The following is a 27,106-nucleotide window of genomic DNA, read 5'->3' as shown; positions in this document are numbered from 1 at the left end:
AATTTTTCAGATTTTTTATTATTTTCACTATTAAAATTTTTAAATCTTGAAATTGGTTAATCTTAAAGTAAAAACTAACCATATATTGTTTTATACATTATAAACACTTGATAAATAAATAATGTTCTAAGTAGCATTACAAAAAGCATCATCATATACAAAAAAGTCTTCAAGCTAAATGTATAAATACAGGACCCACCGAGGATTCGATTCCCAAGGCTTCCATTGCTAAAATGGAAATAACCAGGATACAAGCTCCGCTTTGGTTAGAATGCAATCACACAAGCAACAGAAGCACACAATTGGATTGAGAAAATACCTTGACTTAAGACTTCATTGCTTATGTCTTCTGAAGTTTGGCATTGAACAATGACAACTTTGGCACAAGATTAAAATAGTATCCTTTAATAAACTAAGTACAAAGAAAACCACTCTTCCCCCTACCTGACATCATATTTCCTTCCAAATAAATCTCAGCCATAAAAAGCCCAACCCCTTGGCACAGTTGTTCTCCTGGTTATATATTAATAAAAGGGCTTCGGGTTTTATGGCGAGCTCTGAAAAAAATTCCTTGTTTGTCACATCTGGGTCAAGTTGATGAGATGGAGATAGAAGTCTTAATAAAGTTACAGAGACCAACATACCACATACTTTGCCTCCAGGAAATCTGGGTCATCACCTGGCTCCACTACCAACTTGGTATATAATTCTAGGCATGTGGCTGAACCTCACTGAGCCTCAGTTTTGTAAAATAGGGATAATAACATTACAGCTGCCCAGCTCACCTCCTGTTGTGTCTCTAATTAGGTGACAATACATGCAAATCTTTCGGAAAGTAAAAAAGGGCTTCTGGGAGGGGGAGATCATGTATATTAATTCAAATGAAGATTTGGAGGCTTTTGCAAGACGTTTAACACAGAAAATGGGCTAGTATTAGAACAAGGTATTCCAAGGAGGAAAACACACTGTTAAATTTTAGCACCAGCCATTTGACAAGTGATGCTCTGTATAAACAGATACATGTAACATATGTGATACCTTCTGTCTTCATGAACCGAAGAGACTTTGCTCCAAATCAATCGTATCTAGCAATTGGCCACCATCCTGGTCCCCAGCACATATGATGCTCTGTTTGCTACTCTACTGGTGATCAAACATGTCACTCTTAGGGGAAGTGCACGTCATAACTCAGAAGAAATAGGTAGAAACTACTGAAAGCCTCAGGGTCCCTAACTCTTTCATCCTGTAGCTCTCCCCCAACGCCCTTTGTGCCTTCATCACATGTATATTCACGGACCGTATAAACTGGAAGGGAGTCTACAAATTCCAACCCCATTAAGGTTAAGTGCTTAAGAAACATTTGCCCAATCAAAAAAATGAGCAATACAAAAATAAGAAACCCAATGATGTGTGCTATAAAGAGTGAGTTAAGGAGCAGGACAGAATGTTGAAAAAGTAACTGATATTGATCGATGCAGCCCATTGAACCCCAACAGCAAGGGTCTCAGCACTACTAAGATCTCATCTCCTCTCTCTAGGTGAACAAAGTCACAGATCTGCCATCCTGACATGAGTCAGCTCCCAGAGGGACGACCTCCCACTGTGACTCAAGTCAGGCCAGGCAGCAGACAGCCTTCCACACAGAGCCACTTCCATGCAGAGCCAGTGTTCCTTGTCAGGCAAAGCACAGGCTCATCCAGTCACTTAGAAACCAGCCCGGTGTGTAAAAGAGGCCTGGGCATTCGGCCATTTGCACACAGGTCTGGCATTAGAGCTATGCTAGGGGAGCAGCAGAAACAGCAGGAACAGCAGTGCCTATCCCCTCTGGTAAGAAGTCCGAATTGTCATAGGAAGCAAGATCCTGGGCCCAGCAAGTAGGCACTTCCCTGTGCTTCAGGGTCAAGGCCGAAAGGGGTCTTTCCATCAGGTGGGTCCTCAGCAGTAACTTTCCTCCATGTGCTTCGCAGACAGGGCAGGGGGCCTTGCTGGCACCCTCAGGGAAGCTCCACATTTGACCTGAAAGGAATCAAGTGAGAGTGGTATTCATTAATTCGCTTAGCCTACACACCAGCCCATATTGACACACACCCTGGATTGTGGGTCTGCCTTGTTCAACTCACAACTATGCTTTCTTACATACCTACCGCACTCTTTTCCTTGCTTCCCTTCCAGATCAAATGGAAAAGGTCCTGCCTGAGTGCTTCTTCCTTCCCCTCTTCCACCAAGCCACAGATTCACTTTGAGAAAGACCACAGTGGAGCCCTCTCCGGGTTCTCAGTTCCATACATCTCAATGCTTGCATTTACATACTTAGCACAATACTCACCTGCAACACACACACGTGAACACAAGACACACACGCGCGCATGCATGCACACACACAATTGTGGGGAGAGCTGCTTCTCAAAAAGGGGAGAATTGCCTGGATCAAGAAACACAAGAGAGGCTATAGACAGAGCAGCTGGGTTGGCAGACGGTTAATCCCAGGGGACCCCAGCACGGGCACAGCTGCTTGATAACTGATACCCAGATGGAAGTGAGGTGATTTATCCGAGCGAGTGGAACCTCCACGCTCAAGAAAGAGCACAGGCTTTAAAGTAAACCAATCTGTTTCTATCCTCACCTGCCATCACCAGCTGGGGGACCTGGAAAGAGTGACACCCTGAGCCTCAGGTTCCCCAACACCAGTGCATGGTGGTGATGATACACGTACATGAGATAACATACGGGTGGGCACATGCTACGTGCTCACTGTACGGCAGCAGCACTATTATCTAGGACCTTGGTTGGGGCAAGAAGTGGGGCTCAGTGGGACGTTGTTTTCCCTCCTCAGCAGGTGTTTAGGCTCAGAGGGTATATGACAGGTTCCCCTTTTTGATGTGCTCACTGTCTCATACCATGAGATATCAGCCTTCCTCAATTCTGAAATAATGGGACTCCAGCATGGGACAATAGGACACTGACGCAAGATGGCCCCTTTGTCTGATTCAGCACCACACACACACAAGCATTCCTGCTTCTCAAAAACGGAGAATTGCCTACCAATATCCCCATACCAACTCGGGTTCCTGAAAACCTAACAAAAAGGACTATACCTTGTACTTCCCTGTTACCTCACACCCAACGACTCATTCCAACTGGGTACCCAGAAGGAAGCTAGGAACCCTGGAATTTCCCACAGCCCCAGTCACTACAGAGAAGTTCAGTCTAAGATGGGGCATGGGCACCAATCCCAGGTATGTAGTTACTGAAAGACCTCATTCCACCAGGACCATGGATTGTGACCCCTGTGGGGTGAGGCAGAACAAGAGGCAAAGGAATATTAACACCCTTGGTCATCCTGTATGTTCCAGTGACTTGTCTGTCTCCTTCCAGCAGAAGGTCAGCTTCATAAAGGAAGGGATTTTTATCTGTTTTGTTCACTGCTATGTCTCAAGTGCCAAGATCCATGTCCACACATGCTAGGTGACCCATCAACACGTGCTGTATGAACATATGAGACAGTCCCAGTTACCTGGTTTCATTTTTCATTCTCCAGCCGTCCAGACACTTGCGAAACCAGAGCTCTTGGCCAGGGGATATGCTGCTGTGCTCAGGGTCTTCTGCACACAAAGTAAATCTAGGAGGAAAAAGAAACCACAGAAGTAGCCACAATTCTAGAGGGGAAGGTACATGGCTGTGCATTGGCCAGATGGTGTGTCTGGATCCAAGGTAGACAGAGCAAGGAGAAAGGAGACGTTTTCATCATGCCACACCCTGACTCAAGAACCTTCAGAACTCCCCATTGCAACTGCAAGCGCTCTAATGCCTCACTTTGACGTCTTCCACGATTCGGTTCACGCTGTATTTAATCACACATCTTACACCTCCTTCCCTCTGTCTATCCAAAAAAGACTGTCTGCCTTTCAAGGCATGACCTCTCTGAAGCCTCCCTGACTGCCCAAGCCCTGACCTCTCAATTTAATAGCAAAGCATATCCTCATATGTATAAATGTTGCTTTTGCTGCTCTAGTTACTTCTTATGGCATGGAGTTAATAATGAATGTTTCATCTTATTTCAATACATTATACACCGCCTTGAATTGCTTGTGGATTGCTATATCTACAGTAGACTGTAAACTCTCAAATGGAGAAACTCCAGTATATGGTGCTCATAAATATCCATCAACAAGCATAAGTGGACCTCAGCTGCGAGTTCAAATCAAAGATTCAGGAAATGGACAACCAAGATCACAGAAACAATCAGTGGTCTAAAAACCATTTTGCCTATAACTCACAGCCAAGTCATGTGGACTACCCCAGCCTTGGCGGTGTGTGGTTAACATGACCCCATGAACTATACATGTGTGGGACACCTGACCCTGACGCTGACCTAGAGGACAGAAGCCATAATGAGAACAGCTTTAAGAACCTTTACCTGGAAGCCCAAACAGCACATAAACATACAAAAAGGTGACCAGCTTTATCACAATCAGGAAAAAAAATGAAAACAACTGTAGGGGAGCAATTCACACCCAACGGAATGACAAGAATGTCCCAGCAAATGTCGGTGAGGAGGAGGAGAAAGGGACACTGTTACTCTATGGCTAAAATGGAAAATTGGTCCAAACACTTTGGAGAAGGAATTAATACCTAGTCAAGCTGGAGAAGACATACACCATAACCCAGTGATTCCATGCCCCAAAGAAGCCCTCCACACGTCACAAGGAAAGTGTCCAAGGATGACCATCTCAGCACTACCTGTGACTGCCAACAGGTAGCAACCATTTAAATAGTCAATAGAACAATGTTGAAACTACTGTTTGTACAATGATGGCTTGCATACAGGAGTTAAATGTGAATAGACTCGATCTATACCTATTGGATAAATTTCATAAACAATGTTGAATGAAAAAAAAAGCAACTTGTTAAGGGATATATCCATTCATGTAAACTTCAGAAACTTCCAAAACAATTCATGTCAACTTCAGAAACTTCCAAAACAATTCTCCATGCTGGTATGGATACCAACAGAAATACGAAAGGTATAAAAATCATGAAGGAGCTAAAGACGCCAACATTAGTTAATGTTGGAAGATTTCATACATTTGGTTTGAAAGGGGAGGAATCGGACAGGGGGAGGGCACAAGGGGCTTCAACTCTACCTGTAATGCGTTACTTTTTTGAAATCTTCTATCTGAAACCAATATGAAAACAAACTTACATTTGTAAAAGTTTCGGTGGTTCATTATATTTGAAATGTTTCATAAAAATGATCATCTTTCTGCTACCATCCCCCACCCCTCCCTGCAGGCACAGGTTGCACTTAGGAAAAAAGACACACAATTATTTAGCTCACAGCCTTGGTGCTAACAGCTCCCTCCAGCTAGCACCCCCTCCAGTTCTTAAGTTTCTAGACCAGAATCACTCAGACAAGGGACCCAAGCCTCTACTCTCCCAGCCCCCACAGCCAAGCTATGCCAGAAGTGATGGATGGAAACTGTAATGGAGAAAATGTCCGATGAGGTACAAAGAGCTTGGAGGCTGCTTCCTACCACCCCAAGACTGGCAGTGACCTCCCAGAAGTCTGCTAAAGGACTTGACCAAGGAAGACCCCTCTCTTGACAAAGGTCTTCCAGACTTGCTTGACTTCTACTTAGAAAGAAGCTGCGCAGAGAGTCAAGACACGCTTTAAGAGCCTCATAGATAAAGTCCTGGATTTTTCATGCTAGGCTTGGTGTTAACAGACGTGGGGAAACTGCCAGCTGGCATAGCACAGAGGATTCTCTGTTACTTGACGTCAGGACCCCACCCCATGTCCTTGACTCAGAGCTTCCAAAGAAGAGATCTAATGCTCTGAAAATAGTCGGCGAGGAAAACCAGGCCCTCCCACAGACCTCATCCCAGGGGCTCCCTGGACTTGATACTCTGGTGTGCTTGGCACCAGAGCAAGCAAAGACTTTTGGTTGTGTGGATGCCAGAGCAAGGCAGCACTCCTAAAGAGCTCTGTCTAGAAGCAGGGGCCACCTCCTTCCCTCCAGGGCCAACATGGGGCTTGGCAAACAGAACAAAGCCTGAATTCCAGCCCCCACTTGCCCACCCCTCTGAGCCGAGGGCCTGTGATCAGGGCACAAACTACACAACAGTTAACAGAGGACTCGCTCCAGAATTCACTGTTCCTTGCAAAGGTGCTTGAGGGTTTGCCCACATGCTTTGGATACAGAAGGCTTAAAGGTGCTTGCTTAGCAAAGACAAGGACGCTGCGGAGGCATGTGCCTTCTGCTCACCACTGCCTGGGGCCACAAAGGCTCACTAGGCACTTACTTCCGCTGTGTTTCCCCAGACTTCATCCGGATGCGCCTGATATTTAGTTCCTGCTCAGACTTGCGGGTTGGAGACAGGTAGTTGCGAAGCTCCTTCCACAGGTTATACCAGGAGGACTGAGATTCTCCCTCCCAGGTGAGTTTGATCTTCAAAAGGTCTCCCAAATCCTCCTCAGTATAGACCAGGAAGGTGTTGGTGGCATTCAGCCTGATCTGCTCCACTCTACAAGGGGAGAGAAAAGCTGGTCTCCCTTTCCTGCCACACTGTGTGGGGTGAAGCAATGATAGCACCTGCCCCCCACAGCCTGGAGAGAAACGAGTGAGAGGTCCCTCCTCCATGCCATCCACACCCCACCAGCAGGGCCAAGGCGGAAGCTCAGCTGTTCTCCATGCTGACATAAAACTAACTTTGCTACAGCACCCCAGCTTCTTATCAAAACCATTCCTGAGCACCTCCCCATTTACAGAAATGAGAAAGTACAGAGAAGGCACATCCTCACTCACCGTCTCATACCATGTAGAACAGTAGCCTCTTCCTCTCAGAACTCTGCCTGCCCCTCTTATTTGGCAACTGGGGAGCCTACCTGCCCCCATTTGTGTGCATACAAACCTGGTCCTCCAATTAAACCCTGAGCCCTGAGAGCGTGTACTTTGTTGATGTTGTTTTGCAATCCCCGCATTACTCAGCATGACGCTTGGTACCTTAGGCATGCTCAACAAATATATAGGTTGCTCTCTGCCCTTCCCGCACATGATTAGACATGGTCCAGGAATGATGTCTATGATGGTCCCAATTCCCTAACACCACAGGTGTCAGGTATTGTCTAAAACGAAATGGCACTTCCTGCCCAGCTCATCCAGCAGCTTCTCACGCTGCTGATTCATCCCAGGAGCTTCCCTCTCAGAAATGTTTTGGATCAAGGGCCTGATGGAGAGCATACAAAGGGACAGAGGACTGCAGAGGCCGCTGGACCCGCCCAGCTCCTCCCCACGGCACTCAGACTACACTTTCCTGCTCCTGTTTGCATGTTCCTGCGCTTTTTCATTCTGAAACCGACTTGTTTTCTGTCCTGACCCCAGCAAAGGGAACTTGTAACTTACATTTCCAAAGGAAGACTCTGGGAGTCTGCATTGGTGCCATAAAGGGTAACATAAAAGCTGGGCTCAATTTCTGCTATGTTCTTGTAGCTGAAGACATGGATTTTCATCTGATAATGATACACTGCAGAAAAGGCAGAACAAAGACATTTGTGAGCCTTGCTTGTCATCTCAGGGCACCCTGACCCCAACTGAGTCACGCAGCATATTTGAGTTTTTATGGACTGTCATCCTTTTGGTCCAGCCCAGCCTTCAGCTTCTCTCTGGTCTCATTCTGTCCAATGGCATATGAAGTTACTGAGGTATAAAAGAAGGAGCTCTGAACTTGGGGTTCAGGAGACCTTTTGGGGATTCTGGCCCAGCTACTTTCCTGCTGTGTAGCCTTGAATTAAGGACCAAGGCTCTTTAAGCCTCAATTTCCTCATGTGAAATAACACCCACCATAACCACAAAAGCTTATGGTTTTATAATATGTTATAAAAAGGCAAGATATCCTTTTGAACCCCTGTTGGTCCTACCTCAGATGTGTTGTGACGATCAAATGAGAAAACTAATATGTAACCGCTTTGAAAAGTTCAATGGAAGAGAGAGTTAAGATATTGGTACTATGATCATGGAGTAATGATTTCTATCACAAAAGGAGTCCCCACCATTCATTTTTAAAGATTAACTTTCCTAGGGCATGCGCAGTGTAATCTGATTGGCTGTGATTTGAGTTAACTCTGCCGGCCGTATCTCTTGGGCTGCGGTGTGCCCTGTTCCACAGCATGGTATTTAGAAGGAGGGTAAAGACAGAAGTCCTGCTTCAGGGCACTGTGGACACTGAGGGTTACCTCTGAAAGGCATGCCCGCCCGGGTTTTTAGGTACATCTTGCTGTTCCTCTTCCTCCTGGTTTTCTTGGCATTGTAGCCAATGCTATTACAACGGTTGTTCCGGCAGCTGAGACAGATGCCCTTTTTGAAGCGGTTGGAATCGATGCACTGGAACGCAAAGCTCGGCTTGTCCTGATTCATCAGGGAATCGACAAAGAGGTGTACAGCCCGCTCGTGCTCACATTTCATCACCTCTGCGATTGCTGCAGGACGGGGAGACAGAAAACACTCAGGATGAGCCACTTCTCGGTGATTTGCCTGCTCAATCCGTAAGTGCTGTGCACCTCATCAGTAATAACTATTTTCATTGTTGCTGTTAGTGCTCTTGTCTGTGTAATTCTTAATACATGCCCAGTGATGTGTCAGACTCCCATTAAGATGTAGAAGAACTGAAGGTTACTCCTGCCACCTAACTGCTTGCTCTCCAGGTGGGAAGATAGCACTAATACACACAAAGCAATAAAGAGCCCGAGAGCACATATAATAGGCACTAAATAGGGTAATGAAGACCAGTGGTGCCATAGGAGTCACTAATTCCTGATAAGGTGGCACAGTCACAAAAGGCTGGAAATGGATCAGATGCTAAACATCCTCAAGTCCAGGGCTCAGCAAGCTACAGCTTCCAGGCTGGCCACCTGTTTTTGTAAATAAAGTTTTATTGGAACACAACCATGCTCATTTTTTTATAGATCATCGATGGCTCCTTTTATGCTACAACAGCAGAGTAGAGTGGTTGAAAGAGAGATTCCATGGCCTGCAAGATCCAAAATATTTACGAGCTGACCCTTTAAGAAAATGTTGGCCAACCCCATTGTAGTTTAATCCTTTCAATTATAGATTATGACCCAAAGGCCTGTGAAAATGAAGCGGTTTGCTCAGGATCATACAGTTGATTGTAAAGTTAGGAGTATAATTTGGATTTTTCTGGCCCATAGTACATCATTACTTCTTGTAACCAGAGGGTAAAGCCAATAGTTCAAGTAAATCCTGGGACCTTAAGAAGAGCTTGGCAAGGCCACCCCTACCCCTTCCTCACTAACACCACCAGCCTTAGGAAATGCCGTCTTCCCATCCTCTAAGGCAGGGCTGAATTCCCCTTGCATGGACCTCCAAGCCCTTGAGGGGCTACTTGGATATTACCACATTGGGAGAGGGCAACAGTATGAGTGACAGAGTAGGATACCCAAGGGCACAGCATCAGACTGGAGAGAGCTGACTGGCTCTAAGACTTAGAAATGCTACCAGGATCCAAGACAGTGAGTGAATGAGAAACCCAGAAAGGGATTGGCCACTGGGGCCACACCTCCATTTCAGCAGCAAATTCAGTTCATCCCAAGTCTCCTGGGAAGAGGCTCAGGCATTCAGAAGATAAATGATAAGTGAATGGAGAAAGCATCTTGGTTTTACTTTACAGTGTTACAAAAAATGACATCATATGTGCTATAAAATATTTTACAGCCTTCAAAAAGGATAAGGTAAGTAACCTATGTGCTCTGAAGTTTATCACTGTCCATAATATATTATAATTGAAAAAGGAAATTTGCAGAACAATGTGATTTTGGAAAATGTACGCACACATACACATATAAAATAAATCTGCAAAGAAGAAAGACCAGAAGGATACACACTAAACTGTTCATTCTTATTGGCTACTTCTGAGTACAAGTAAGAGTGGGAGTGGATGGTGAGTGGGAAGGGTTATTTTTTGCTTTAAGCAAGTCTATGTTGCTTGATTTTCTTCAACAAACATGTATTCGTTTAGTTTTTTAAAAAATTCATCAATAACTGTGACCTCAAAGTATGAGAAAGCAGAGCAGAGACCACGGGAAGGCTGTTCACAGTGTTGGAGGGCCACTGTGGGGAGGAAGTGGGAATAACAAAATGAATGTGGCCGGGAGCTCAAGCAGCTCTGGCTGATTTAGGAGGAAATGTGATAACTGAATCAAACCTCGACGTGAAGCAGAAAATAAGGAACTTACTTCCATATGCAATTGACTCCAAGATATCGTTGAATCCACAGCCCGGCTGGTAGTCACCCCCATTGGGGTAAATGTCGATGTGTCCCACGGGCATCTGAATCCCGATGCTCAAGCCGAAGGAACGCGTGAAGGTGTGGAGGACGTCCACGAAGTCTGCGTCGTCGGGAGACAGCCTCCTGTGGATGTCCACCCCTTCAAACATGGGCCCAGCAGGATCCAAACCTACAGCACAAGGGGAAGCCGAGATCAACTGTGTCAGGGGCTCCGAGTCATTCCGTCCCGGCGTAACATTAAGTCTGTGTGTGCAGAATGAAACCGTCCTCCGAGCCCAGCCCCATGCATCTGTCTGGCAAGCATGGGGCTGGCAGTCCAGGGACTTCCAGGGTCTTCTGGAGCCTTCACCTGTCCTGACACCTCAGCTGACTCAGTAAACTGGCCACAAGCTTTATCCTGACACGCAGTTCCGAGGAACCACGGACTGTCAGAACCGGAGCAGTTCTAGAAAGAACTCAGGCTGGCTGAAACTGAGCCATCCATCCCATTTATTCTGCCACTGAGGGCCTTTCACAGCCTCAGTTTAACAGGCGTTTTACAGAATAACTAAGCTACCTATATCTTCTGGAGGGAAGACTCAGTCTCCCCAAACTGAGCTATTTGTGTTTGGACTTAATCTCCCTCTTCCTTTAGTGATGAATCCAGTCCAGGGGTGGAATGGCAAGAGTGGGGATGTGGGGGGACACCAGATATACTGAGAATCCATATCCCAGGCCTCCAGAATTCCTCTATTTTGCAGCTGCAAAGAGAAAACCTTCTTTCCAGCAAACTTTCTGTATTGAATAGTCAAGCATCTCTGTATAAAGTACTGGTTCTCACATTTGAAACACCACAAATATTACTCGGGAGCTTGTTACAAATTCAGATTCCACTTTGAAGCTACAAAACGCTCTAGAAGGACACACCAGCCCCCTGTTACCTGTGTGGATATATGCTGGGGGAGAGGCTGGGGAAAGGAATTGGACAGGTAATGGCAACTATAAGAGAGACTTCCACCATCTTTTAATTTTGGATACACATAAATGTAAAACTATCCAAAAAAGAATTTGCAAACCATAAAATGCAGATTCCCTGACCCCCTGGCAATTCTGATTGGTACTATAAAGCCCAGAAATATATTTATTCCCCAGGTGATCCTAAAAGTACATGGTCTATAGGCCAGATTTTGAAAATTCTCTCTATGCTTCAGTATCACCTATAAAATACAATGTGAATGTCTTAATTCATGCAGTTCATGTGAGATAGTGAGTAAGTCAATGTAAATACTAGCTACTATTCCCAAACCCAAGTAATTATGGGAGCTGAATTCATACCAACCTAGAAGGCTCCTTGCACTAGACACAGAGAGAGAAAGTTAAGAAAAGAATCTGTGCAGCAGCAGAAGGGGGTCCGTTTAGTCTAGAACAGTGCTTCTCAGCTGGGAATGGTTTTGCTCCCAAGGAAACATTTAGCAATGTCTGGAGACATTTTTGGTTATCACAATTGCGGGGAGGGTGAGAGAGTCTATTAGCATCTAGTGGGTAGAGGCCAGGGATGCTGATAAATATCCAGCTATGCTCAGGGCAGCGCCCAGAACAAAGCATTAACCGGCCCAAAATGTGAACAGTGCCGAAGTTGAGAAACCCTGATCTCAAAACACCTAAGCAGGGAGGAGATGGGACCAAGAGCAGAGTCACAAAAAGGAAGAGCTGGGTAGTAGGACTGTGTTCCCCAGAACCCAGTGCCATAGAACCTGGGAGCACATGGTGGGGCTTGAGAGGGGGAATTTTAGGATAAACAAAAGGCAGAGCTATTGTCTAGAGTGGCCAGTAAACTTGTGGAACTCATTACTCCTGAGAACTGGTAGAGGTTGAAAGTCTAAATCGTTTCCAGAAGAACTTTAGATGCACATGTGTGAGACGGAGGCAAAAGGGTGCCCAGGCTGCTCGCAGGCGCATCCCCAGCCCAGGACCCAAAAGAAAGATGGCACAAAAGCAGTGTCCTCCCAGAGTTGCCCATGATTACTCATTTTTAGAGACGGCAAGGACAACAGTACTGACACAAGCAGCCTCTCCCTGCTCTTGCCATGTCCTCTGGAGGAAAAAAAAAAGAAAGAGGAACAATCTGCTTTGTAACCATTATGAGAGAGGGGCTCTTTGCTTGGTGTGAACAGAAGTCTTCACCAGACAGTCAGTGCCATGGAAACCAAGCTGCGCTGCAGGAATGCAGGCGGCTGACAGGGCTTCTCCACAGGCCGGCTGGAGGCCAGGCTGAGCCTTCATCTACCCAGACTGACCCGGCCTGACACATAGCCAGGGCGCATGGGCTCTGGGGAAAAGTTACACAATTTACTTTTTAAATTAGGAATGGGAGAGAGAACTTATCCCTTCCATAAAGAGAGAAGATGGAGAACTACCCCTTCTTGCATTTGGCCAGACTCCTCCCAAAGTGCTCTTTCCAGCAAGTGGAATACTCATACACACACATGCATGCACACACATACACACACAGGAAACCTTCTGCATCCTGGCCTGACTAGGCAGAGCCTGCTACACTGCAACAGCTACTTTATCTCTACTAACAGAAGAGAGGCAAATGTAGGATAGTGGTTAGGCGCAGGCTCTGGACTCTGACAGGCTGGGTTTGAATCCCAGCTCTGCTACTTAGGGTACAAGATCTTGGGCCTGTTATTTAAGCACTGACATAGTTTCCACATCTGTAAAATGAAGCCAAAAGGACTCCCTCTGCCTAAGTGCTCTGTGGCTCAGAGATAGCATAAAATACCTGTCATACATTAACTCCTTGACGTTAGGTAGCATCTAGCCCAGAGCCTGCAGACTGGACACTTAATGAATGAATTTCTTGAATGAATGAATCTGTTTGATTATTTATTTATAACTAACTAGACACAGGTTCAATTAGAAATATATGACCTCTTCCCTAGTACATCACAGACTTCTCTCAACAAACTCCAGTCCATAGTCCTCTGATCCAAGCAAGACTGGGGTTCAGGTATCCCTGTGCAGGCTCCAGGCTAAGGACCCCCTGGCGCCTCTGCACAGCAGCATCAGTGGCCTCAGGACCCTTCAAGCTGCAGGATTCCCCAGTCCCTGGTCCTCTGACCAGTCAGGACCGCGTGGTTCCCAGCCAGGCCCATGAGAAGTCCAAGGGGAGAGGGAAGTGCGCAAGCCTCCTCCCTCAGACATGTCCAACAGCTGGCATCAGGTCAGCCAAGTACCCTGAGGTGCTGTTTGGTAACTGGACAGAGGCCATTCCTTCCTGTCGTGCTCACCCCAGGCCCTTGCTCCACAGAGAAAGGCCAGAAAGAAGGGGCTGCACTCAGGACATGCAGCCCCCATGCTCCCGGCAGACAGCACAAAGAACATTAGCATTCTCCCAGCGAAGCCCACATCTCAGAGCAGCTGCCACCCAAACAGGCAGGGGGAAAGAACTGGAACACTCACTCCTCACCAGCCCCATCTGATTTGAGATTCAGAAATAGGGGAAGGGAGGCTTTGCAGCTTGTCCGTGTTGCCAGTGGCTCTCTGGTGGGGGCCTGGGGTGTGCTGGCCCCCACCAGAACGGCCACCCCGACCCTAACATCATGCTTCTCTTGGGGGCCAGGAGGAGGTGCTCAGACAGCAGGACCCAGAGTGGCTTGAGGTCGAACAGCTTTGCACTGGCAGTGGGTTAATGAGCAGTCATGCGTGGCCACACAATCACTGCCCTCTGACACAGCTCAGGGCCTGCGGTCTTGGTAAACAAAAATAAAGCGTTCAAACTATGCTGAATCAAATCATTGGATCGAAAGGAGAGCGTACATCTGCACACACATTAGACTGAAGCCCAGGACAGTGATTTAAGAAGATCCACTAAAACCTTACAAATACATATTTTTAAAAACTCTACCCCACCAGCTTACTGCTGCAACCTGAAATTCTACCTTTAGTAAGTCATTGTTTAGCTAAGGATGCCCTTCTACTGAGTCCTGTTTCAAAATGAAAACACTGCTGGGAAAGCAATTAATCAACTCTTTCTAGGTGAGCAGTTGGGCCCTTAGTATGTCGGGGATGAAGGGAAAGCGGGGAGTGAGGACGAGTAAAAGAATGCTGGAAGGATAAAAGTTTAGGGCAACAAATTTGCCATTCATTTTAGCCTAGAGGAAGCCCTGTGTTTGTATCTGAGGGGGCTTTAAAATGGGAAAGCGAATCTTTTCCACTTTTCACAATCATTAAATGATTTGATCCAAACGCTCACATCAAAAGCTCACTGAAACGGAAAGCTCAATTTTCTATTGACGATCTGGGTTACCAATACCAGAAAGGTCTCTTCAAAGACAAAGTTGAACCACCCATTCTAAACAGGTAATTATCACTAATAAGTATGCCAGCTAAACGTTGGAAAGAGACTGTTGGTGGATGAAATAGAAATGAGGAGGAATTCAAACCAGGATCCATCACTCGCTCTTTTCCCTTGAGGTCCTGGAGTATCATGGGTGGAAGTGGGAAATAAGTCCCAGAAGCTTGGAGGTCAGGGTGCCACCTCACTTCTGCCCTTTAGTTATTAGCTATTTGCCCCTGGGTGTTTCTTCACCTGTTGGGCCAGACCAGTGGTTTTCAAATGGTGTTCCCTGGTGCTCTGGGACCCTGCGATTCCTCTGGGGAAAGGAAAAGCCCAAATAGCAAGGCAAACACTGCCCACCACCTACCCAGCTTTGACCAGCACAGCCCTTCTGTCTGTTTCATATACTGGGTGCTGCACAAGTTTGATTTAAGAAAGGGCTCTGTGACTAAACAGAACATTTGAAGAGCTCTGGATCAGCTGTTCTCCAGGTTTCTTCGAAAGCTAACCCTCTACAGTTCACCCCCACTGCCTGTTTGGTTCAGAACAGCCAGCTTGTCAGAGGAGCTAAAGGAGCTCAGGGACGAGTTGTTTGTGGAGGAAGCAGAGCTTACCCGTGATTCTGCCCACCGTGCCTTTCACGAAGTTGCCAGTGTACCCAGCCACGTGAGCTCCAAGGCTGTAGCCGATCAAGTGAACATTCCCAAGTGAAAAACCCTCCTTCTCCTGCAGGAAGTCACAAAAGTCTGTGAGTAAGAAGGGTGGTCCTGAGCCCACAGACTCATCAACAATTCGGTTCAATCACAATGAGGAGGAGCCAGGGACAGGGCCTTCCAGAGGCACAGCTGGCTTTGCTGGCAATGCAACACAGATGGGACATAGCCAGGTAAGGGGAGGTCAAAGGACTTGGTGGCACTTCAAATGCCAAGTCCTGGGGGCAGGTTGTGACTAGGAGCTGCATACCTGACCCTTCCCCTACATGTTTTCTGTTTTTTCTGGCCTTATCTAATGGGGGGAAGGGTGGCAGTCTGGAGGTCAAAGCAAAGGCTCACTGGAGCCAGTGCCACCCACAGGCTATGACAGCATATTCCTCACCCACCCTCTGAGGCCTCAGGAGCTATGCCCTCACAAGCCCACCTCACATCGGACCCTGACAGGGCACTCCACCAGTGGGGGATGAGAAGGTGGGGATTTGCCACCATAGCTCAGGAAACAAGCTCTACAAAACCACCTAGGCTGAGGAAATGCCGAGAACCCTGACCAGGATTCTGACATACTTCATCCAATTCCGTGGACAAAAGGAAGTTCAGGCTGGAATTGCCCAGATAATCAGGTCACTTTGCCAATGCACCCCTGCCTCCAGGTAAGGCCACTGATCTCAAGCAAATGATTACCCTATAAAAAGTAAGTTTAAGACCTCCGGATCTGTTTCTCACACTTACTATTGTAAGGGAGGCATTAGACTGCAATTGTTTGAACCAGCCCACTCTCAGGACAGCCACCCTTCAGACGCAAGAAAGGACTTCAGTAGGTTTGTAACAGTACAAGCCAATCTGGCCCCTGGCCACTCCCAACCAACCTAAGGGGATCCGTTTCTATGATCAGCAAGTAATGACCAAGAAGGCAAACATTTTTCCAGCAGATAAAGTAATAGGAAAAATCCAGAGGTATATCAATACTTAAAAGGCTCTCTATCAGTGCCAGCTTTCAAGTATTTCAAGCAATACTTAGTTCAGTAAAACGTTGAATCCCAGAGATTTTGATCAGACATCTGATTCACTGGAACGCAGTCTGACCTGTATATTCTTAAGAAGGTTTGGGTTCAAGATGCTGCTCATGATGGAAGATGACCCCTTTCATCCCATTACCTGCAGCCAGTCGAGCATCCTCGCGATGCTATGTCCCACCACCCTTGTGTTATTGACAGCGTCGGTGTAGAGCTGGTGAGCCAGGGGCAGCCAGTCAACCACCACGACATTGGCTTCTTTCTCTCGTGTCTGTAGGGCTGACACGAGTTTGTACAGCCAATTTTCAAATATGCCACTCATCTGCAGAGAAAATAGGACTTTAAAAAAAAAAATTCCTCTCTGGGTTTCAGACATCCTAATGAATATGGACTTCAGTCCCGTGACCCTCTTCCCAGCTGATTCCAGAACCTTCATCTTGACTGATCAGGGATCAAACATTTGCACGTGAGCAGGACCAGCGACAGGCAGGATTTCTACATGGATGTTTGTCTTCCATAGCCCCAGGTTTTCCCATCAAAATTTTCATTGCTGCTGCCCAACTGTCTGATAGGGCCATGATGAGATGTGCATTGGTGGCAATGCTGACCTACGGTTAGCCTATGTCCCTACCACAGTCAGGCAAGTGGCCTACTCCATCATTCAAAGACAACTGGGAAGGGTTGTCCTGGAGAATTAGCTTCCCTGTTGGAGATGCAGGAAGATGCTGTCCTCTAGGCAAACCTAGAGTTAACAAATGACCCCTTCTCACAACCCATCTCTGCCATCCCGCTTGACCCCAGGGTAGGGAAGATCTGTCCCAGGAATGCCAAATTAGAACTCAGAACACATTTTCCCACAGAAACAAAGTATAAATGGCAACAAGGTCTAGTTGTAAACCTATCCACAAGTACATCATTAGACAAACAGATTTTCTGTGCCTGGGCTGGGAATCCAAATGCCATTTACAATCTTGCTTCTATGGGAAACTGCTGTTCCAAGTTCCAAACAGATTACAAAAGAACTTTCTGGAATGCAACCCATTTGTAAGTTGCAGACAGTTTGTATTTGCATTTTGACAGGAGGACTTTAAAAGGTTCAAATGCACGATTCTAATCCTGGGCTGTGGAGTGAGGATAGATGGACAGGCTTTTAATCATCTCTTCAATCACATTAGGTAGGTAGGCACCTAACCCCTCACCACCCCAGGCCTGACCCCAACTGTTGGTGATAGACCTAAAGACCTAGGAGTCGTGTAACGGATATGAATTTCTCATCATTAAGAGAAGAAATGTCCCCTCCCAATTAGCCCAGGCAGAAACCTGCTCAGTTAATAGTGCCATTTTCCTATAGACTGTCATTATATGAATGAACAAATCCCTCACTGGTCAAAAGCTTCTGAAGCTGAGTGTTAAAGCCCTTTTCTGTTGAAGTTTGTCATGGGTCTTTCAATGTGAATTGCTCAGCTAGGGCACATAAAGAGCCCCAGTGCCTTTAAACGGAGCTACCTCTATGCAAACAGGAGGGCACCATGCCAACAGCGGCCAGCAAGCCAGGCCAGCTGGCTTTTCATAGATTCTCTGAGCCAGTCAAGTTGCTTCAGTTCAGCTTAGCTCTTACCGAGGGATGGCCCCTGTGAGGCAGTGGTTGACCAATGTAATTAAGTGTAATTAGAGGGGTTCTTAAGAGCCAATGGAGCTGGGCTGCTGCCCTCAGGAGAGCCACTTTCTGAAAGCCCTGTGTGCCAGCATTAAATACCACCCTGCTGGAGTCCAGATTGCCCCCTCAGCGAAGTGCCCATTACATTCTTCACAGCTGTCTAAAATACAAGCAGCCCACAAGAAAAGAGGGGGAGAAAGAGAGTGGAATCTGGAAGCACCAGTATTCTTTTTAATTGACCCAAACAAAGGAAACCAAATCTTGCGTAAAGCTACAGAGCTCCCTCCCCCAGACTCACCGTCCATCCATGAATGATGAAAAAGGTTTTGGCTGTCATGTTGAAGCCACAGTCTTCTAGGAGCTGGTTGTGGCCGAGAGGGAGGTAGCATCCTTCATGCTCTGGGTCCTCGGAGGTGCGGAGGTTGAACCTTACACTGGGTTTGGCAGCAGCCTGTACATCCCTGCCTTTGTGGAGTTCATCTGGGGAAAAAGAACAGAGTGGGTGCATCTAGCAAGCTGGAGTATCTGGGGTCTAATTCTAGTGCAAACTTGAGTGAATGACTTGACCCCTCTGGGTTGTAGTTTTTACATAGGCTGAATGGTTCCTCCTTACCTCCCAGAAGAATTGCAAAGACATTATAAAAGGGAGCCATCCCATCTACATTTAAGAGTCTTAATTAGTCACTAGTATTAATGACCGTGACTCTGAAATAAACAGGTGTCTTGCTTTTCTTTCTCCTTCCCTCTCAAGACTAATATTCCTTCCTTCCCTCAAGGTACTCCTTTTAGCGTATGGGTCCTCAATTCTTTTCCTGAAATACTTGGGACGAGCGCAGTTGCAGAATGCAGAAATCTTCACATTTTAGAAAACATTATGGTACATATACCATGTATTATAGAACACCCCCAGCAAGGCATTCCCCATTCATCAAATACTCTAAGAATCTGCAGGGGAATACATGACTACTCACACTCGAGGGCAAAAAGAAAATTGCAAATAGCCTCCTGTCAGTTCAGGTCAGATAAGGCCAGGTCAGGCCAGGTCTTGCTGCCAGACAAGTTACCAAATTTTCCAATTTCGAGAGATTTTGCATTTTGGAATTGGAGGTAAGAAGCTGTCGACCTATGTTCCCCTAGTGTTCCCATCTTGATTCCAGCACTTAATCCAGAAACTCATGCATCCTCAGTGCTCCTTGCAGTGCCGGGCATGTGCCAGACATCACTCTAGTTTCCACAGAGAAACTCATAAGAGCAGCAAAACCACTCTCTCTAGATCCACTGGTCACCATCTCCTAGATGGCACTGCTCCCAAAACACAGCTGATGTCACTGACGGTCCCTATGGCATTTAAAAACTAGATGCTATCATCAACACCCTATTTCTGACCGTCCTAAATGAACCCCATCCAGCACTCTTCCAGACATCCATCCAGGAAACCATCCCTTGATACCAAAAAACAAAACAAAACAAAAAGAAAAACAAGCTAGGAAATTAGAAAATTAAACTCTCCTGTCACTTAGAAATCAGGGAGAAAGATATCAAATGACCATCCCAGGAGTTTCATTTATCCCAGAGTTAAGAAGCAAATGGAATCATGGAAAGAGAGACCAGAGTCGTGGAAAGGGGGTTGGTGAATGGGGGCAGGTGGAGGACAAAAATGAACCAGATGTAAAAAGGATAAGGTTCCAGAAAATGCAACTAAATACACATGAGCTGAACTTTGTCATTAAAGCAATGAACAAAAGCCCCAACCGGCAGAAATTTGAACCATGGACATAACTAACTTGACACTTCCCTAATTTCTACCCAGATAGCTACTCACAGAGACCAGATGGGGAATTCTAGAAGAGAAGGGAAAGGAGTCTGCTGTCTTCCTGGGACAGATTGGTGGACAAACCCACATATTGACATAAAAGGTTTGCCTTAGCAGCTGGCTTCTCTGACCCGAGTTCTCTAGCTTCATTCCTACTATTCTCGTCTTGGTCACTTCAACTCCAGACTTTTAGGATTGATCTTCACCCAGATGTCCGCATGGCTCAATCTCTCGCCTCCTTCAGTTTCTTGCTCTTGGAGGTCAACTTCTCAAGGAGAGAAACTTGATCACAGATTAAAACTGCACCCCCTTCTCCCACCAGCACTCCATACCTTCCTCCTTTATTTTTCTCCATAATACCAAGCACCAGTTCTGTATTTTAATTAGATTCCTGTCTGTCTTCCTGCCACTGAAATGTAACCTCCATGAGGGCAAGCATTTTCACCTGCTCCTAGAAGAGTGCTTGGCACTAAGCAGGCATGCAGTAGAAACTTCTTTGAATGAATCAAATGGCACACAAATACGGAGAATCACAAACACAGAAGTTGGACAAACACCTTCGCATTTTACAGGACGGGAATTAGAGATCCCACCTACCACAGGTCACACTTCTTAGCAGAGAGCTGGAGACATGCTAAGGAAAGCAAGGCGATTTCCCATTCATTCATTCATTCAAATTAATCTTCTAACCCATCGATATGCTGACATGGACTGATACCATTTGGCCGAACCTCAGCATTAGAGTAAAAGATGAAATAAGAGGGTGCAGTGTAGGGGCTCCCCTGGCACTCCCTCTGGGTGATCCTACCTCACTCCACCTGGGCAGCTTCTTCCAGTGGAAGAGACTTCCATGCAGAACTCAGAAAAAAAAAAAGAAGAGCTAGTAGCTAGAAGGAGGAAGGTGAAGAGAGAGGTAGGAAGAGGAAGAGCAGGTGGGGCCGGGAGGGATGAGGGTGGAAAGAGTGTTAGGGAGGAGGCTGGCAAGCTGGAGGAACAAACCCAATAGCTTCTGGGCACAAGTCACTCACCAAATGCTCCCTGCCACTTTAGCTCGCAAAACACCTACACCGAGATGAAACGCAAGAGGGGCGCCACGTGAGAGAGCTTTCTCACAACCTCGACTCGCAAACCTCCAGGTTCAAAGACGAGGGCCAGGTTGGAGAGCTGCGGGCAGCCAACTGGGCCGACTGGACAGCCCTGATGAAGGGACCCAAATAATGGGAGAGGCTGGGGCGAGAGCGAGCGGGCGAGCACACCCGCCAGCGTGCGTGCGACCTTTCGGATGTCCCGCTAGAGATGCCCTGGTCGGAAGCGCCGAGCGACAAACGACCTGCAAGGCTGGTTAGAAGGAGCCAATGGAAAGCGCAGCGAGAAAGGAAGGATTTCACAGGAAAGAGAAGGGACTGAAGAAGGGTAGGCAAGACAGAGGGGGCCCGGCACAGAAAAGAAGCTGGGGGGTGGTAATAAAAATAAGTGCACGTTACCTTGCAGCGGCCCCTCTGGACCAAGGGGCGCGGGGCCTCCTGCGGCAAAGCAACAATAGGCGCCCCAGAGGCAGAGCAGAAGAACGAAGTTTCTCATCCTGCCCGCCACGCACCCTTCCGCGAAACAGGACTTCAAAAACAAACGAACAAACAAAAAAACACTTCTTGGGCTCTCGGGGTCTCCAGCAGTCGGAGCCCGTAAGACCCTAAGTAGGCACCTTCCCTCGACCAGAGAGTGGTGGCCTGAGACACCTGAAAGTGGAGGTGGAAAACTTGGCTAAGTGGAGCGGCGGGGCGGTGGAGGGAGTGTGAAGAGGCTTGAATGAGAACCAGAGCCAGATCTGCCCTCACGGTGAGCCCCGCGGTGGAAGCAAGGGCTCGCCACTGTCACACCGCGAGCTCCCAGAGAGGTAGGTTTTTTAAACTATCGGAGTCATCTGACCCATCGCCAGATGGTGATTTGCATAATTTATTCCCCTCCGGGGACTCGGATTGGTCACACCTTCGTGACGCCAGAACCGAGACTCCCCAAAGTTTGAATGGAAGCGCCGCACACCCACCACGTGGACGCTCCGCACGCTCAGCCTTGCGTTCGCCCCCGCCTGCTCCGCAGGCTCCGCAGGCTGCCACGCTCCCTACTTCTCCTAGTGCCCACTCCTGGACCCCAGATTCTTCGCTCTCCCCTGCCACTGCAAGGGGTCCATTGCCCCGATACCCTGCGCCCAGGGGAAGGAAGGTTATCCTCTCCAAAGTGCAAAGCCACCCCCGCGCCGGAATGTTCTCTCTGCACCCCAGGCCAAGGGACCCTGATCGCCCCTTTAGGCCTTCTCTTCTTCCTTCACTCCCGCCCAGCGAGGCCCTCAACAGGTGCAGACAAGCGTAATAGGACAATAACCGGGCAGAGCTGAGGGACTGGGGACGGTGGCCGCGGCGTCAGGATCACACCGACCCTTCTCGGAGTCCTCGCATCCGCCACCAGCTGCAAAAGCCGGAGCAAGCCACTTAACTTCTCCAAGGTTGTTCCTTCGTCCCCAGTACCTGCGGTAACAGTTCCTGCCGCTTCGGGGTGTAGGGGGAATTAGGAGATAACGTAGTACAGCACTCCTAGTGCGGCGCCTGCCACGTGGTAAGCGCTCTCTTACCTCGGGGGTGGCGGACTGGAGGGATACTGGGCGGCGCTCCCCGAAAGGAACAGTGAGCTGAACTTGGGGGTCTCAGACGCGTGACCAGCGCGGAGTCTCGGCAGACGCGCCCCAGCTACCTGTTGAGTGGAATCAAGCAGCTTCTTCCTCTCATCATCTTCCCCTCCTCTCCTTCCCTGTATTGATCCGCGTCCCGGCTTCTCCCTCAGGTCTTGGGTCCTGGCTCCCGCTCCGCCCGCGGGACCCCGGGACCGAGGATGGAGCGCGCCAGTGAACTTGGCCCAGAATCCGCGTCTGGGGCAGGGAAGCGCGAGCTGAGCCGCGGGCTCCCGAAGGGCGGCGGCCGGGGCAACCGGAGAGCGGCTGCCTCACCAACCGTGGGGGACGCGGAGGCGGTGGGAGAGGTAGAAAGTGCCGCCGCAGGCTGCGCACCGCCATCGCACCGCGTTCTGCCAGGCTGAGCGGGCTCTGCAAGACTGCACCTTTGGCCACGAGTAACCCCGCGGTCGCCAGGAACCTGTCCCGCTCCTGCCTGCGGAGGAAAACCGCCCCAGCAGCCCCGCGTTCCTTCCTCCCTGGTGCCGGGGCCCCAGCCTGCAAGATCTGTGTGGGGTAACCAGTCCCGAGGAGCAGGTCCTGTTTCCGACCTATCCCGGTTCTGTTACTCCAGCTGCCAGCGGAGCACGCTTTGTCCCTCCCCTGTGCGATAATTCATTAACAAGAGGCAGGCTGGCTTTAGTTTTTGAATATAAAACTCAATGGGATGGTAAATGACACTGCCAGGTATGTGGCTTCTGACCCTCTCCTGCCCTCCTAGTCTATTGGCAAACTACACAAATATGTCAGATATTATCTCCAGTTTATAGATGGGAAAAGTGAGTCACGAAGACAGCCTGCAGGTTTCAAGGAAATCTTGTCAACCAGGTATCTCCCCTCTAGGTTTGATTTGGCCAGTTGACCTCTAAATGCAAGCCCTTAGGTGCAATGGCTCTATCTCATCAGTAGCTGAGGCAATGAGTACCTATGAGTCAAAAATCCCCTTCTCTGTTCTGAGTTGCTCAAAGCCATGGCCCCCAGAACCTTAACAAGAAAGTGTAGAGGGTGTGTGTTGGGGGCCTTTGTCACAGGTTAGTGAGATCCCATACAGAAGCTAGGTATTCCTGCAAAGTTGGTTATCTTGCTGGGGGGCGGGGGGTTGGGGCGGGTAACGGGGAAGGGGGACAGATTCAACAAAATCAACATCCTTTTTTTTAAACTGCCAAGGTTATGAAACCATTTAAGTTTTATTGCTGGTTGGTTAGAGTGCCCTCATGTGTCTCTGTGTTAAAATATCATGTGAGAACTCTCAAAGGACATAATGAAATTACAATCACATTAAATTACAAAAGCATTAAAGTAATGTATCATCAACTGCTTGTTATTCATCATGCTTTCCTGAAGAACCACAATGGGATCTGGGAAGCCTCCTGTATGAAATCCCTGCCTGGAGGGTTTCACCAGAAACTTCTGTTTGTGTAGCAGTCAAATGTCAAGGTCTCCGGCTACTCTAGCAAAGAACTCTGGTCATTCTTTCTGGCTGCCCAGCATCTGAAGACACCTTCCTATGTTAGAGGAATGAATCCCTGTCTTGTGAGAGGAGCCTACTTTCTACTACAGAGGCTGAAAAGCAAACATACACCATTCTAGCCTCCCTGGCAGCTATTAGGTTGCTGCAGAAGTAATTGTGGTTTAAAAGGTTGAAAATAATTGTAAAAACCGCAATTACTTTTGCACCAACCTAATAGAATTCCTTATTTAAACTCAGCCAACCAAACTCTGCACTGGAAGGTAGCGAGGATGGAAGCACTCCACGCTCCCAATGGGGCAGCCAGCTCAGGCTCTCTGTGGCAGCAGCAGGGTGGGTCATCACCAGATCAGTCTGCCTGAGTGTATCTGCCATGCCTGGTTCTTCTGCCCTGCAGAGATGGTGGTTGCTAACCAATATCATTTTAATAAGTTCCTCTCCTGTGTAAATGAGCCAGAGCCTCTATTGCTCACAACTAAGAAGATAGCTTAGTCACCAGATGCTTAATGAGCAACTACTTGGAATAAAACAGCTAGGCTGAGCACCCCTGGGTGAGTGGCACCACCCCATCTTGCACCACCCTCCCCTTCTCTCTCTGCCTTCCTGCCTCACTGGCCTTGTCTTTAGTTCCCCTTTCTGCGCTGTCCAATACAGTCCCACGAACTAGCTGTGGCCTTCAAGCACTTGAAATGTAGCTAGTCTGAATTGAGGTGTGCTCTGATTGTAAAATACATATCAGATTGCAAAGATTTAGAATAAAAAAATACATTAAAAAATACCTCATTCATAACTTTTATGTATATAAATGTCAAAATGACAAAATTTTGGATATAGTAAGTAAAATCTAATGCTAAAGTTAATTTCATTTGTCTCCTTTCATTTTTTATAATGTGTTTGCTGGAGAACTTTTAATTACACGTGTGGCTCATATTATATTTCTATTGATCATTGTAAAGTGTCGAGATTTGACCTTTGACCTAGTAAATGCTAACGCATCCAATTTCGGATATCTGCTTGGATCCCATCTTCAGAGAAACTTTCCCTGAGCCCTGGCCTAGGTTTCCTATGTTGACACAAGAAATGTCCAAACTTGTAGAGAATTTTTATAAGAGTTTATTTGAGCCAATCTGACAACATATGCCAGGGAGCAAGATCTTAAATGCTCCCAAGAATAACTGTTTGCACTGAAAGAGTGGTCACATATTAGAAGGGGTCAGAAAGGGGGTATTTCAAAGGTGTATTAACCTAGATTCATAGAAACAATAGACAGGACTTGCTTAAAGCAAAGATAAGCCTTTTACTAAAGAAGTTATGACTGGAGTGTGACTACCCACCATGGCCTGCTTGTTAGGAATTTATGACCAGATCACCCTGTGAAGTTACTCTCCATAGAACCCTGTTTTTGTCCACAGCTATAAGCATGTTCCATTCTGTACAGAACTTACCTGGGTCTATAATTAGACATTATTTGTTTGGCTATTTGATTAATGTCCATCTCCCTGTTAGAATATAAGCTCCACGAAAGCAGCAGCTGGGTTTCTTTTTGCTCATAATTCTCCTCCCAGAACCTGGCATAAAGCCTGGCACATAAAAAAACCTCATTAAATATTTGTTAATTGATTATATCAATGAAGTGTGTCATGAAACTCGAAGGGGACAAAGTAATCAGATTTTGCTAAATTGATTTGACCACAGAACTCTCCCTTCACAAAGGGTTTAGTGAAGGATCAGAATCTCCAGGAACACAGTTTGGGAAGCACTGGACCAGGGATTGTAACTACAGAGGAAGTTAACCGAGCTTCAGTTTAAATCTCCATTTGCAGTATGACCTCAGCTCGCCTATGCTGAAGGTAAGTAGGCTTGTTTTGGTGTTTTGTTGTTGTTGTTTTATGGTTCCCTTCCTCTGCAAATCACAAACTCCAATTCCTTGAATTCTTCCAGTTAGAAGACATCTAAAAGAAGCTGAATAATTCTCCTTAATAAAGAAATTTTTTATTTATTTATTTTTAATTTAGTAGGGTGACAATTGTTAGTAAAATTGCATAGATTTCAGGTGTACAACTCTGTATTACATCATCTATAAATCCCATTGTGTGTTCACCACCCAGAGTCAGTTCTCCTTCCATCACCATATATTTGATCCCCATTACCCTCATCTCCCACCCCCCACCTTACCGTCTGGTAACCCCTAAACTATTGTCTGTGTCTATGAGTTTTTGTTTCTCATTTGTTTGTCTTGTTCTTTTGTTGTTTTTGGTTTATATACCACATATCAGTGAAATCATATGGTTCTCTGCTTTTTCTGTCTGACTTATTTCGCTTAGCATTATACTCTCAAGATCCATCCATGTTGTCACAAATGTTCCTATATCATCTTTTCTTACCGCCGAATAGTATTCCATTGTGTATATATACCACAACTTCTTTATCCATTCATCTATCGAAGGACATTTTGGTTGTTTCCAGGTCTTGGCCACCGTAAACAAAGCTGCAAAGAACATTGGAGCACACGTGTCTTTATGTATAAATGTTTTCAGATTTTTTGGGTAGATACCCAGGAGAGGGATTCCTGGGTCATACGGTAATTCTATTCGTAATTTTTTGAGGAACCTCCACACTGCCTTCCATAACGGCTGCACCAGTCTGCATTCCCACCAACAGTGTATGAGGGTTCCTTTTTTTCCACAGCCTCTCCAACACTTGTTACTATTTGTCTTGTTGATGATAGCCATTCTGACTGGGGTGAGGTGATATCTCATTGTGGTTTTTATTTGCATTTCTCTGATTAATGTTGTTGAGCATTTTTTCATATGTCTATTTGCCATTTGTATGTCCTCTTTGGAGAAATGTCTCTTCAGGTCCTCTGCCCATTTTTCAATTGGGTTGTTTTGTTGTTGTTGAGTTGCATGAGTTCCTTGTATATTTTGGATATTAGCCCCTTATCAGAGGGACTGTTTGCAAAAATCTTCTCCCATTCAGTTGGTTGCCTCTTTATTTTGGTGATGGTTTCTTTTGCTGTGCAGAAGCTTTTAAGTTTCATATAGTCCCATTCGTTTATTTTAGCTTTTACTTCCATTGCCTTTGGAGTCAAATT

General features: G+C 46.8%; 1 protein-coding gene across 2 annotated transcripts; it reads right to left on the bottom strand.

Moving 5' to 3' along the window:
* LIPG (lipase G, endothelial type) lies at positions 1-22,588 on the bottom strand. 2 transcript variants are annotated; one of them, XM_074339999.2, is made up of 11 exons: positions 22,449-22,588; positions 21,307-21,436; positions 18,308-18,489; positions 16,495-16,674; positions 15,241-15,352; positions 10,253-10,474; positions 8,234-8,476; positions 7,404-7,524; positions 6,304-6,525; positions 3,515-3,619; positions 1,844-2,016 (listed from the first exon to the last, which is right to left on the bottom strand). In XM_074339999.2, exons 2-11 carry the CDS (start codon positions 21,401-21,403, stop codon positions 1,995-1,997), a joined length of 1,506 nt encoding a protein of 501 aa, XP_074196100.2. In that variant the 5' UTR covers positions 21,404-21,436; positions 22,449-22,588; the 3' UTR covers positions 1,844-1,994. The 2 variants fall into 2 exon arrangements, with proteins under 2 accessions (XP_019577031.3, XP_074196100.2); XM_019721472.3 differs by lacking the exon at positions 22,449-22,588 and having other exon boundaries at positions 1-2,016; positions 21,307-21,699.
* Positions 22,589-27,106: the final 4,518 nt, after the last annotated feature.

The sequence above is a fragment of the Rhinolophus sinicus genome, chromosome 4 (genome assembly GCF_057876585.1).
Source record: "Rhinolophus sinicus isolate RSI-liver-muscle chromosome 4, RSI-T2T, whole genome shotgun sequence".
Lineage (NCBI taxonomy): Eukaryota > Metazoa > Chordata > Mammalia > Chiroptera > Rhinolophidae > Rhinolophus > Rhinolophus sinicus.
The sequence above is the reverse complement of the archived record's forward strand: the minus strand, read 5'-3'. Positions and strand labels throughout refer to the sequence as shown.

Coding starts and splice junctions, on each gene's coding strand:
- LIPG (XM_074339999.2), bottom strand. CDS start 21,403: ATGAGAAACTTCGTTCTTCTGCTCTGCCTCTGGGGCGCCTATTGTTGC. Junction 6,526..7,403: donor CAGAGTCTTCCTTTGGAAAT/GTAAGTTACAAG, acceptor CTCCCCTTGTAG/AGTGGAGCAGATCAGGCTGA. Junction 3,620..6,303: donor TCTGGGGAAACACAGCGGAA/GTAAGTGCCTAG, acceptor TTTTCCTCCTAG/ATTTACTTTGTGTGCAGAAG.